The 14950-nt window shown below is 36.4% G+C and overlaps 1 protein-coding gene across 1 annotated transcript in view; it reads right to left on the minus strand.

The window, feature by feature from the left end:
• The window catches only part of LOC135074002 (sodium- and chloride-dependent glycine transporter 1-like), a 35520-nt gene extending 22349 nt beyond the window's left edge, over positions 1 to 13171 (minus strand). The window contains exons 1-7 of the mRNA XM_063968292.1: positions 13006 to 13171; positions 9236 to 9404; positions 7430 to 7708; positions 6818 to 7034; positions 5444 to 5558; positions 4820 to 4999; positions 1001 to 1190 (exon numbers count right to left, since the gene is read on the minus strand). Of these exons, the coding sequence (XP_063824362.1) occupies positions 1001 to 1190; positions 4820 to 4999; positions 5444 to 5558; positions 6818 to 7034; positions 7430 to 7708; positions 9236 to 9404; positions 13006 to 13035 (1180 nt within the window). The 5' untranslated portion in view covers positions 13036 to 13171. The remainder of the gene's footprint in view (positions 1 to 1000; positions 1191 to 4819; positions 5000 to 5443; positions 5559 to 6817; positions 7035 to 7429; positions 7709 to 9235; positions 9405 to 13005) is intronic.
• Positions 13172 to 14950: the final 1779 nt, after the last annotated feature.

The raw sequence follows: 14950 nt of genomic DNA on the forward strand, positions 1-14950 counted from the left end.
TCCATCTCAATGAGGAGACTCTGTATTTATTCCTAGAATTCCCCTAACACCGTCAAATTACCCTTTCGAATTCAAGACAAGTGCAGTTCCCCATCAGTTTGCTTTGTAATGACTATAAACAAAGCTCAAAGTCAAACTCTAGGGACCTCTGCTTAAACTCCCATGAGTGCATAGAGGTACGCAGGTAACCGCGTGTGATGCTCATAGTAATTTTCGATACAGAACCCCGTACATACGTCATACATATTATAGAAAGAAAACACCCAGACCAATACAAACAAATAAATGTTTCTGCATTTTTAGTATGATATTTTTATTTATTAATAAACAAAGAGACTGAACAAAATTGATGCGTGTACTGATTAATGTTATTAACCATATGCAAAGCTTCGTAAATTGCAACAACTATAATTTATTATCTAAGCTCTAAATAATCGCTACTAAGAGTAACTTATCATAAAATGTTTTTCCAATCGCTCAAGCTCCCAAGGGCCTACCGATAGGTCGGGTGACGTAATCTTGAAATTCTTTAAGCCGGCGCAGAACTTCCAGAAGGTCGGGCGACGCCATGGCCACTTTGAACCGTGTTCTACAGTTATATTTTATATTTATTCGATTCTAGAATATATTCCCAAAAAGTCTAAATGGTGATTTCATTTGTATCACTTGGATATGATTTGTATTAAAAAGTGTTGTGAGTGTGACGCTTGAAGGGAAGGAAGTCAACCTAACCTAACCAACTGCGTATTTCTATACTGTGTAGCTGGAAATTGTGGCGGGAGCGCTTTGGCGCGCTGTCTTCGGCGAAGAATTGCGCACGCAGATTTTGACAGCGCGAAATACCTACTTTAGCAGAAATACCAAGCCTTAACATGGCGTTCTAAAAATGAGAAAGATGACTAAAATGTTAACGATGAAAACAATGATGATGATAATGACGATAAAAATGGTGATTTTGATGATGATGTCAATGATGAAAAGGAAGAAGAAAAAGACTTACCATCAACACTAACTCCCATCTGCTGCGCTTGGAACCCAAGCACAGAAAAGACCGCGAAGCCAGCATATATCGACGTCCCGAAGTTAGCGAATGACACAAACACCGCGTCAAAATGGCAGTTGTTGGTGAATTTGTTGTATGAAGCCAGCGTGATGAGGGAGCCGCAGGCCACTCCAAATGAGTAGAAGATCTGGAGACAAGTATAATAATTTAAGAATTTATCGGACTTATCAACTGAGTTGACAATAGCCCAACAGTAGGTTGGAATTGGCCGAATCGAGATCCAGGGAACGCTGGTTCGAACCCCGCCCCCGCTGGACTATTGTGGTGATACCACTCGCATATGCACTCAAGCTTATTAAAATAATATTATACGTAGCATGTAGAGTTTCAAAGAAGGATTGACTGTCCTGGCGCTTTAGAACAAGGAGAGCCGATCCCAAATAATGGGAAAAAGGGCTAGAGCATAGAAGAAGATGATACGTAACGTCTCGAGTGTGTTTAGTTAGATCGTCTAGAGATATAATCTTGGCTCTACTTTTTACAACGCGAGCCATGATGGTCTCGTGTTGGCAACATTTTACATGTATATGTTTTTGGTGGGATAATTAAGCTCGTCCCATAATTAAGAGCCTTCTCGTCGTCATTTGTTTTATAATTTGCGTCACCAATCGTCATATTGCACTTTTCCACGAATGAAGCTTATTCTGTTCAATCAGAATCAGTAATGTAATGGAAAATGATAAGGAATATTAATTTTGTGCCCAATTTTCTGTCAGTTAATTTCTGAGACTTGTGAGTGAAGGCTCAACATTTTTACGCAGGTTTAATGAACAGAATGACTGATAACCAAATACTGATAGCACCCGTATATTGCTTGCTGTAATTATTTCGTATATTAAATTCATTTTTCGTGCAGCAACGTGATTAATCACAAAGTATTTTTTAAACATGAACAATATGAACATAATAATATTGAAAATGAAATTTGGGTTTAACAATTAGCGATGTTGTTTAACATAGTAAATATCCTACATGAACCACCACCTCAACTCATTTCATCTTGTTGACTACATTTCTACGAATAATATTATAAACACACATTCTGGGAAACATCTATTTGTTTCTATGTAGATTAATTTACTTTAGAACAACTTTACTTATTCTTATGAATGAACTTTACTTAAAACTTGCTGTTTAACATGAACCAATGCTTGGAACAAAATTGAGCAGATATTTTTTATTTTTAGACCGTTTAATGATTCTTTAGAAACATCTCCAACTTAATCTGCCTTTGAAGTTTCACCAAAGAATATTTTCACGGTTAATTTATTTCCAATAAAAACTTCCAAGAAGTTAGTAATAAATGGTGTATCATAAACTTGTAGATTCTAATGGGGCAGATAAACGCACTGATCTGAGATAATTTTATTAATCACTTCAGAAGACTGCTATAACAATACAGAAACTGTGGCAGTAGTGTCACTCTATCCAATAACAAATATGTCAATTTTCTCTACAACGTATTTTGGCTGATTTTATGGTATTTAATTTATGGGAAATTAGAGTAAAATCTTAATATCTTACTTAATATTATAAATGCGAGTTTGGATGTCTGGATGTTTGTTACTCTTTCACGCAAAAACTACTGAACAGATTTTGATGAAACTTTACAGTATTATTGTTTATAGCCCATAATAACATATAGGCTATAATTTATGACGATCTGTGACAAACGAAATTTCACGCGGGTGAAGTCGCGGGAAAAGCTATATTAGATAAAATATTAGAATAGACCTTTACTTTATTTTGAACATCATCGCTCACAACATAGTACTCGTTTATAGATAATTTGTATAGTCACGTATGTATCTTCCAAAGTAATTTTCTAAACTCAAGCAGGAAAAAGTTCTAGTTAAATATTATTTACTCTTGCATCGCAAAGGGACTTCATAAAATGTAAGCCGTATGAGCTTATCACTCATGTACGTACATACTTGTATTTCAAATATTAAACAAGTTAGAGCCAAATCACACGATGCATTGGGGCGCTGCACCGCAAAAATTTCGCCGTATCGCACGACGCGGCCGCACCGCTCGTGTGCCCGCTACAGATAAATTTCTATGTAAGATGACGCAGCGACACCGCTCTGGCGTCGCACAGCCGCCGCAACGCATCGTGTGCTTTGGCTCTAAGTACCTACTTCTGGTACGGTTTATTTACTTTTGTATCAAGGTTCTCTCTTGTGCTCATACTTAAATGGATAGATGTGGGAAACTACTGCTCTTCTATGTACACTGCGGTGCTTATTTATTTAGACACGATCGGAGACAAGATTGTTTCGGCGGGTCAATCTATCTCGATAGATTGATGGCTGTTTTACGGATGTTCCAAGTTAATTAAGTTACGTCTTTATTTTTAAAAGATTTATGGTTTGGCCAGAATTAAAACTTTATTTGGAGAGAAGCTCTAGCTCAAAATAAGGACATAAAGAATTTTTACTTATGAAGGGCAAACGTAACATGCCTAAAAAATAGAAATGGAAATTTTCTTGAACCACTGAAATGTTTTTTTCGAATTCGCGTGTTCTTACACGCCTAAATAAGAACAGTCAGAGTCAAAAACTTCGTGACACTCAAGTAGCCAAAAATTTCGCAACACGTGTCGTCTTTGTTACAATTTTATTGGAATAACGTTGTGTTATCAACTTTTTGACTACTTTGGATGTCACGAATTATTTGACGCTGGCTGAAATAGGTATGCCTTACCATATGTATTTAGTGCTAAGTAGGATCGAAATTATTTTGTATTTTCATAAAAAGCAGCGACTTTCAAAACAAACCGTAGGGCTAGCACGAAAAACTTTCGAGTTCAAATCGTTTGCGTACCTACTCGAATCGCCATCAAAAGATTTAGTAAGAAAACTACAACAGCGCCCTTGTGAACGTGTCGTAAACTTAGAACTTAGTATAAGATGTGGTTGCACGAAACTTATTTTGAGAATCAAAATTGTCACGTTATCGTTTAATTTGAAGATTGAGTATCGAATTTTATCGAATACGCAAACGATTCGAAGACGGAAGTTGTTCATGCTAGAGGTACTGGTAACAACTCGCAATCGCTGCAACAAACAGACTAAGAAACTTTTATCGCAATAATCTAAGTCTTCTTCTCCATTGGGATTCTCTAATCAAATGTACGCTTTGAATATTTTCCAGAGATGCAAGATTCAAGATAAAAACAACCTCATTCTCGTGGAATAATCAAAGATCTAGACTTTTTCAAAATAACTTTATAATAGGCAGATTCATTCAAGTGTGCAAGATAGCTCAGTCTGAAGATCTGTGTCAAAGATGTTTCAAGAACTTTATTGATTTTTGATTTGTTACAAGACAAAACTGCATTATTGTTTTTTGTAAATAGGTAGGATAATAATCTGATTTCTTAAAACATATGGTGTATGCTTTTTCGATTAGTTGAAATTAGATCCCAGTTTTATAAGAACCAAACGGCAAACTTGCGAATGAGCTGCTTCTACAATAACGGGTGTTAAAAACATATCAGAAAGCCGAAAATACCAAGAATTTTCCACTTGACGATTGTATATTTTCAGGAGTAGTGTAGAAACTTTTGGTTATGGAAATAGTTCAATCATCTGTGGTTGTGCCTTTAAATATAAATAAATATTTAAAGTAAGGGAAATTAAAATATTGTCGCGGAAAATAATCTTCTTTCCAGAACGTAATACAATTCTACTACACTGAGCCCACATCATACGAGTCTATCTCGCACTAAGCTGATTTTAGAACTGAGCCTACCTGTGAAGCAGCGTCACCCCACACTTGGGCACTGAGCAGCGTCTCCCAAGTCGGGGATAAGTAGAACAGGATCCCTTCCGAAGCTCCTTCCAGCGTCACTCCTCGGATGAGCAGCGCTGTCAGCATGACGTATGGAAACAACGCAGTGAAATACACTACTTTTCCCGCCGATTTCACGCCCTGAGAACAAGAGGGGCGATCCTCATTTGTTTAAAAAGTTATTGCCACATAAGAGGTGATCATTTGTTTAAAACTATTCGATATTGTTGGTCAAGAGGTGATCGCCTTTTGTTTCAATGGCTCAATATTGATTGTCACACAAGAGGCCATCTTCATTTGTTTAAAACGGCGCGCTATTTCTGGTCAAGGGGAGATAGTCATTTGTTTAATATTGGTTCTTTATTTTTGTGATTGCTACTCTTTGAGCTTAAAGAACTGTTGGACACTGGCACGTGCCAAAAACAAAGAAAGGATTTTGTTGTTTCCTGTGCAAAAGAAAATTATACTGCTATAGGTATCTAAATAACTAATTAATTTCGCTACTTGAGCCGTAATAGACACAGAGACAAGTAGGCCTACCTACTTTGAAAAGTGTACCATATTAGTTTAGAAATAAATACTCACTTTGATAACGCAGAAGAACGCAATCAGCCACGAAAGGAACAGTGTGCCAACCAAGTGCCACTGAATAGTTCCCCAGTTGGACCAGGTAGCGTCACCCTTGCCAAGGACGCGTTCGCTGCAAGAAAGTCCATCATCATCAGCAGGTCATTTTAGTCTCCATTGCAGGAGCACGATTCAATCTAATTTATCAAAGGCAATGAGAATTTGCTCTACATTGCCCATGCTAGCAAGGCTGGGGAAAAAGGGACTAAAGTCCCTGGGTTGCCTTTTACGACATCTAAGGGAAGAGTGGGGTGGTCTTAATGTTCTACTCTGCTAGAACTACACCTCTGTTTTACATACGACCTAGTTGTACGTACGTGTGATGGCGATCCTACTGATTTCTACTGATCGCCATCACCATCGCGCACGCAGGGTGCACGCTTTGGTTTGGCCGAACCTAAGCCTAAGCGCAGACCACCAACTTTTAGTTGGCCGATAGTTGGGCCCGATTCTAATTGTATGAAGAATGGGGCGATAACAAATCGGTGTAATGTGCGCACTTTCATACATCTCCATACTGATCAACAGCCCAACCCAACTATCGGCCAACTAAAAATTGGTGGTCTGCGCCTAGGCTAAGTGCAGTGCAGTAGTACTTAGCTTAATACCCTCGTCCTTACATAGCCAATCAAAACTCTGTAGATATCATAACGGAAATATGCGTCATCGCAAGATTTTAGGCGAAGTATGTCATAATCCAGTCTCAACTGATAACCAAATACCCACACCTCCTGTATTTGCAACCGTATTAAGTTATAAACTGCGCGTGTCCGTTTGGGCGTATACCTCTTATCATTTGTCTTAAATTCCACTGAATACCTACGAGATATGAACTGATAAATTGAATTTTCATTAAAACGTTCGTGCCTGATAATGGAAAGGTTAGTGCTATCAGTATTAGCTAAGAAATTGAAATCGAGATAAAACTGGAGTGCAATGCGAAATGGATATTATTTTATAAGATCTTCTGTTTGACAATCTTATTTCCATTTTACAAACTGTCAACATACCGATTTCTGTACAGCACAAGAGATACTCGTAGGGACCTACTATATGAAATTGGCAATAAATTCAGAAACACTCTTGAGTTTATAATTTCAATAATTTTCAAGCTCTTCCAATTATTAATTTGCTTACATTTCAAGGATTTACATCGCCTTTATGAGTTTTATATTTATTTCAATTTTGTTACTAAAATTCATAAAAACATAAGCTAGCATAATTTCGTTTTTGAAAAAATCGTTTTTGTTAAATTAAAAATGTTACTGAAGTAGTTTCAAACGGCAATTTAATTGTGTAAAGATCTATTACTATCAAAAGGTTGTTACTTACTTGAAATACTGTTCCGACGCCAGAATCCTAGTGACGTTTGTGTACCACGGGATTTCGACGTTCCCTTCGAGGCAGTGCGTCGCGTTGAAAGGCTGAGACCCAGTTTGCAGGCAAATCTGCCCGATTGCGGTACAATTCCCTCTGTAGTACGTCTCGACGTGGTAACCGGTGAGGTTCTGCGCCCTGCAGTCCCTGTCGTATGCTCCGCTGTAGCAATCTGGAGAGAGAAATATTTAGTAGAATAGTATTCTACTAAATTTTCTTAATACAAATATTATTTGTATTAGGAATTTATTTAATTTATTCAATAAATCAAATTAGATTAGAAACACATTGGAGTATAATAACTAAACAAATACAAGAAATAACAAAATTAAGCTATTTTATTTGACTCAAGTATTTAATTTATGATAAAGTCAATTTAAAATCCAATGAAAAGGGATGGGAAATATACTACCATTCAAGCAAAACAAAAAAAGATTTTTGATAAGTAGGGCTCAATATAGCATGGGGTTAGGGAGTGTATGCCAAATCCATATAGGTACATCTGGTAAATTAGAGGCTCATCCTGATGGATTAGATACAAAATGAGCTCATAATAATGATACTTACATAAATCATTGAAGTCGTTTTCACACGATCCCCAATCCAGGCTCCCAGCTATGGACACGATGGTATAATACAAAGTCCACGCTATGATGATCATGTAGTATATCGAGATGATGGTGATGACCACCAGGGTACAGTATCCTAGACCACTGAAGAAAGGCGCAATGGACTGGAAGGCCTTTAACGGTCCCAGCCCACTGTACTGTCCGATGTATAATTCCAAGTAGAAAATTGGAAGACCGATCAGGAATATCATCAACAAAAACACCAGGATGAAAGCACCTGAAACAAAATTTCATGTTACTCTAAGGCCCAGAACGGACGGTGAAACGATTCTGATGAATGAAACTGAAACTGAAAGTTTCAAACTGGTCGCGTCATGTGTGGTCTCTCAACGGACTCTATGGCAGAAACTTAGATGCAACTCAAAAGTAACTAGCAGTTGCAGTTTCGTTGCAGTTGCGTTTCACCATCTGTTCTGGGCCTTACTACCTATTATTTAATTACTAAACATGCTTTCATGTGTTTAAGAGCTTTAACATAATATGTATTTACCTATACTATGAATTTCATGTGGCTATGAAATACTATTTGTAATAATAATAATATTACGTAAGAAGCTGTAACATCAAGGAAATGATCTAACTAACTTGGAGAATACTCAAAAACTTCTTCATCGTTTACAAAAAATATTTCATGTCACGTCACTTTTTTGTACCTACTTATTTGTAAATAATACCTAAACATAATAATCCACTATTCAATTTACAAGTGAGAAGAATTGGCGGTTAAGCTGAAGATCCTTGCAACACAGGAGTTATAGCGATGGGAACGAGAGGTCCCGTAAGTGAGAGGAAATATTCACTAGACGCTTGACAATTAATATTGAGTACATCATCAAGGCCATATGACTACCTACATAAGTATTATATCTTAAGCCCCACATCGAATACCATCTGATAATGTTATTTTAATATTAAGAAGATTATCTATGAGGAAAATTCGATTTGATAATACGCCTTTTAGTATCAAACGGTTTCTTTTCATTATGAATTTGAAAGGTTTTTGCCGGAATACCACCAAATCTGTTGCTAGTGAAGTTTATCTATTAATAACATTATACAATATCATTAGGTATTATTCATATATAGGTAAACATAACATTGTTTAATATGCAAGAGATAGGTTCACAATCACCACCAGCGACAATCATAATCATAATCGCGATGCTTTCACGTTCCTTACTGAGTCAAAGTCAAAATTTCTTTATTTGTATAGACTATTTAAATAGCTTACAAATCGTCAAATATTTGCTCTTAAGAAGCCTCTACATGTCTCATAATCTTTTTACCCTACCATCGCCGTTTTTGTTTTCAATATTTGGCAAGTGCTGAGAAAAAGCGCTGCCACAAACTCAGCTACTACTGTCTGTCGGTTGATATAAATACTGCATAATCAAACTGCACTGTTAAACAAAGCAAATGCAGTAGCCAAAAACGGTCAGTTTTTTAGTTGTGTTTGAAGACAAGAGAACACCAGCCTAAAAAGTATAGTTCAAATTCTTTGATTATTTCGCTTTCTTTTTTGTACTTTGCTCTACGTAGCAATACGTAGCAGAAGTAAAAGTTCTCGCAACTAACCTCCTCCACTCCATACCACAGGTACGGAAATCTTCAAACGTTTCCCAGCCCCACAGCATATCCTAAACAGGCGAGTATAAACTGGGTTTCCCCACTTGGCTCGCTCAGGCGTGTATAGAGGATAAAGTTTTTACCACCTAGGGAGGGAAATAAAGGCTATACCACTTACCTCCTCCACTCCTATAACACAAGTACGGGAATCTCCAAACATTTCCCAGCCCCACAGCATACCCCAGACAAGCGAGTATGAACTCCAGGGGGCTTCCCCACTTGGCTCGCTCGGGCGTTTCGCCATCTTGTTTTTCTGTTCCGACTGGCGTACTGCCATTTTTGTCTGGCTGCAACAAAACATGTTTTTATTATACAAAATGTAAGTAAAACAAATTATGAATCATCGATTTTATCAATATAGAGAGTGATGGAAGTTAATGGAATCAAAATTCAATATGTTGACACGTGATTTATAACATGTTGGTTTCAATTTGTATACTCTACAATGTTTAGGGAGGCCTTTGTTCAGCAGTGGACGTCTTTGGGCTCAAGCGAACGAACTCTACAATGTAGAATATACGCTAAAGTAGGTTATACCACAGAATAATAAGTTCCTGCTGGAATAATTTGACTATTTCCAAGACATGTTATCATTATTTACACCAAGCATTCCTAAACCCAAATTGGATTAATTTGTATGAATGGTCACGTACAAGAAAACTACCAAAGCTAAGTATCTACTGATAGTACAAACTAAAGCACATCAATAACTGTAGCATCTTATGCAGTTCTAATAAGTGTTATTTTCCAACAAAATGTAGAGTCTGTTGAGCTATCGACTATAGTGAGATTACCTGCGAATCCAGCGAATCGAAAATTCCCAGAAGCATCTGATTAAATCAGATTTGGAGTAAACCTTTAATTCCATTAGCTCCAGCACACATCAATCCAACAGCAGTCAAATATACAGGATGATAAATCCGTCTATTACATAAAGTTGTTTTGGTGGAACCGAATAAAATTTATATTTTCGTTTGAAATCTAAATTGCAAAAACAGCAGATATTTTTACAGTAAACTAATGTATGAAAATCCGGATGTGAATAATAAAATATCAATTTTATAAAATGACATCAAAAGGGAGATGAAAAACATGGAGAGCTGTACTGATTTCACTGATTTATTTAAAAACCAATTAACTTTGGTAGCAACACGAATTTAATGTGTAACGAGAACACCAATATTATTTTAACTCAATATTTGTGTAGCTACGTAAAATAATCCGGGCCTTTTCAAGGCGAGAGTGAATCGGCACTTACAGGGCAGATAATGTACCATCCTAGACTGCTTCCCACTTAACACCAGGTGCGATTACGGTGAAATACCTACCTTGTCACGTTTAAAAAAAAAATCTTTTTTTCGGTTTCAGACCAAGGCAAATCTTTATTTTTATAATTGACATCCAGTTAGTTGACTGACCAAGCTAAACTCTGCGGCATCTTAAATGGCAGTAGTAAGCCTAGCCGCAGACTAAGACAGACTTTTTGTCGGCTGATAGTTGAGTCGGGCTGTTAATCAGTATGGACATGTATGAAAGTGCGCACTTTAATCCGATTTGGTATCGGCCGATTCTTCATACAAATTAGAATCGGTCCCAACTACCGGCCAACTAAAAGTCGGTGGTCTGCGCCTAGGCTAAAATGTTATTTATTTTTACAACAAAAATGTGTACTCAACATATCCCATACACAAGTCCCAATAACTAATTAACAAGTTTCAAAATCAGGGAGCTCTTAGAACTTAATCCCTTCAAACAAGAAAATAATGCTAATTTAAATGTAAATTCGGGTCTATGAAGACCACAATGGAGCCGGCAAGTTTCGTTCGATTCCCTATTCAAATAATATTATGCACAAGTTCGTCTTCCGAGTAGAGCTAAGTTCTTACCCACATACTTTATGTTTATGACTTGGAACATGGATGTTGTGGAGCTGCTTTGATACAAGATTTTTTTTAGGATGAATGCACAAATCTATACTTTATACTAAAGAGTTTGTTTGTTTGTCTATGAAAGTTAAGCCTCATATTCAGCCCATACCCTTCAGCAGAGCTATTACAAAAGGTCTACAGTTCCATTGTTTAAAAAAAAATGTAAGTTCATACTTTGTTTACCAACTGGTCCAAACATTAAAAATTCAAAAGCATTTTCTTTCCCAGTGGGTCCGTGAGAATATTATTGGTACAATCAAGCACTAAAATCTTTATAGATTTTTTGACGCACTGGCTAGCAATGACGCTTAATATAAACTCATGGTAAAGCTACAGGATGCTCAACCACTAGCATTTCACAGGTGTAGGGTACATATTCCAAAAAAAAGCCACCATACCATTTAATTTAGAAATAGATTTAATAACTTAAAATCAAAATCTAAAAAAAACTTACTCAAATTATAATGAGCCACTCAACGTATTCCCTGTTCTTGCATAGTCTTAAACACCGCTAGACAGAGTTGGATAAAACTTTGCTCTGATTTCTATGAACATATGTGGGGCAATGCACCTGTGTCCGACTCCGAGGTCTAGGTAAAGTTTTAAATTGCTTCTGAACACACCACAACTGTTAGTGAGAATATAACTACCTGGAGATTGCTTAGTTTCGAAGGGTAACACCTGGCGAGTACTTCGGATGCTGTAACGTTTAAGCATTTTGGTAATAGTACACTGTTTGGTGGTCGAGTTCGTATGCTGTCTTAGCTTATAGTATAGACTAGGATACTTAGGCTGAGTTGCACCACATGACTTTGACCGTAACTATAAAGTTAACCGGTGTTTTTTGTATGGAGTTTGACAGATTTTTGACGTTTGTCAAAGTTAAAGTAAGATGGTGCAACCCAGCTTTAAATTCTCGATGCTCGTAACGCTTTTACTACGTACAGGTAATAATAAGCACTTTATAAGAGATTCATTGACTTCGTTGGCCATCTTACCCAAGTCAGCGGTCTCTATCTCATGAATCGCAATTATGTAGTGTGGGAATTTTCACGGAACGGGTACCTATTTCTTTTGTAGCTTTTAAAACAAATAATTAAAAATGTTTTTAAGTGAGCTAACTGCACCTAGAACCTATGCAAATTCTTGGAGAAGGCTTTTGTCCAGCAGTGGACGTCTAGTAGTTGAAAAGAAGCTCTTCTAATAGTAAAGACTGTTTATTAACCTAAAGTAATTTTCGTGTTTTATCGCGTCACGCTATGATAATAGATAGGACGAAATCTGTACCGTTATTGTGAAAATGCGATTTAGATCGAAATCTTCGTAGCTATCACAGTTATCGATAATACCTAATATAAATTTATTGATAAAAATGTCATAAAATCGAGTTAGTACATCAATTACGTTTGTTCGTACATTTCTATACATTATTTAAACATGTTTTACATTGTTTGTGTTTTTCGTTTCTTCTTTATTACTGACTTGCCATTTGAAATAATCGAAATATTTTTTGTTTGTAATTAAACTCATTTATTTCTGCAAATAGGTTTTAAAAAAGCACTTTCAATTTTTTATTTTTTCTTTACATATCATCATAAGGTCTATTGCTAGGTCTAGGTTTGTTTACTGTTGTTTACTGGGTAGGGTAATGATTTTTTTTTAATATTGAATGATGTAGTTTTAATTTTACTAAAATCTTCCCAGAATCCTTTCAGATATTATGTATGTATTTCCAATCAGATTTATTTCTTAAATACGTTCTATACCTAAAAAAGCGACAGGTAACGTTTACTGACTGCCCAAGAAGTATTCGTTCGTTTCAGCCGAATGAGTCCACTGCTGGACAAAGGCCCCACCCAAGGACCGGTCCTGCGCTGCCTGCATCCAGGCACTTCCCGCGACCTTCACCAGATCGCTGGTCCAGAAGCCCGAGAAGTAAACTAATTAAATAAAAACTTACCTTGCTCATAGCGTTATCTGTACCAGCCATTCTTGAAAACTAATTTTGGAGAAGTCGCGAAAAACTTTTGTATGCTTGATCGATGTCATATGCACTATAAAAACACGCACTTCATCCACAAGCCGTTCGTATACTAACAGCAACTGGCCACCACAGCACTGAACGAAAACTGAAAGCAATTGATTAGGTGATAGCAATAGACTTATATTATCAGCTTATCAATAAAAATACAATCGTTAATCTAACAAGATATAAAGTGAAAAAAGATTCGCTAATACAATGTGATACGGTTGTTAATTGATTACGAATTATACCTACTTTATTGTAGCAGATAAATTAAAGAGGTGAATACAATTGTTCGTTTTTAATAAGGTAAAAAAATATCAATAAAATGTTTGATTGTCACTTGTTAAGAATATTTTAGTAGTTAAGCTAGTAGAAGGCTGTATTAATGTGTGTGTGAACTTATAAGAAGACTTTCTGACCGGCAAACACAGTTGAATCCAAAAGCATGATTTAGTTTTGAACTTGCAAGTACCTATCTACTGCTTCGTTCGTTCGTTCGTTCGTTTCAGCCGAAAGACGTCTACTGCTGGACAAAAGCCTCCCCCAAGAATTTCCACAAAGACCGGTCCTGCGCCGCTCGCATCCAGGCACCTCCCTCACCAGATCGTTGGTCCACCTAGTGGAAGGCCTGCCCACGCTACGTCTTCCGGCTACTACTTAACTCGAAATAAATGAGACTGATAAAATTCTTGCTATGATACAATTTCGCAAAAGTAACTAATTTAGATTTTAGACTAAATTTTATGTTATTTGATTGCAAATTGAAATTATTAAGAGATCACAAATATCTCTTGTTTCAGACGATTTTTATTATTATTGCAGTTGGCAATAGCCACTATCATTACGAAAATAGAGTCGTAAAAGAATAATTATAGTGATAATTTTCACTTATATCATTATTTTATTGAGTTGTTAGTGATGCTACGTAGCTCCACAGTCATACGACTATACTTATCTAAATCATTATCCAAAAATATACTTCGTCATTGATAAAATGTTAATAAACTCGTAGCTAGCATTATTACAAGATAGGCTATCTCGCCCATTAAGCTTTTTTTTATTAATTTTATACAAAACACCAAATGATAAAGTGTTTATACGTCGGCCGTTGGTGTAGTGGTTCGAAACGGACTACTATTCCGGAGGAAGCTGGTTCGATTCCCGCACAGTACAAAAATTAGTGTACATGAACATATTTGTTTGTACTGGACTGGGTGTTTTGTATGTATTTACAAAAAAAAAGTATTTAAGTATGTTTATATCCGTTTTCTAGTACCCATAGTACAAGCATTGCTTAGTTTGGGACTAGAAGCGCAGTGTAAAATGTCCAAGGATATTTATTTATTATTATTTATAGATACTAGTAAATGCAGGGGAATTTTTGACTAACATAACTTGTCGATCGATTTCCTTTTCAGATTATCATCGTGTATTTTTTTTAACAAATACTTTCGCACGTTGACCGAGGTCAGGGCAAGTTAGTGAAAGAGAGAGAGAGAGAGAGAGAGAGAGACATAGAAAGCGTGAGAGAAAAAGAGAAATTAGCGGCCATGATGTATCAAACACACTTTTTGCTTCTTTGAAGTCTGACTTTCAGCCTTTTCAGGTGTTCAAAGTTTCGTTAAAATTAATAAAGATATGTCCATAGCTGAATATAATACGAGTTAAATATAAAATGGGAATATAAACTAAAACTATGGCCATTATGGAAATCATTGGGGGAGGCCTAATGTTCAGAAGTGGACGTCCTATGGCTGAAATGATGATGATGATGATAAACCAAATCTAGTTTTTAACTCTCCTTAGCTTAATTATAGCAAGGACACTGTTCTGTGATGATAAGACGATGATATAATATAAAAGTTAAAGTATATTTCGT

The sequence above is a fragment of the Ostrinia nubilalis genome, chromosome 8 (assembly GCF_963855985.1).
Source record: "Ostrinia nubilalis chromosome 8, ilOstNubi1.1, whole genome shotgun sequence".
In the NCBI taxonomy this organism is placed as follows: Eukaryota; Metazoa; Arthropoda; class Insecta; order Lepidoptera; family Crambidae; genus Ostrinia; species Ostrinia nubilalis.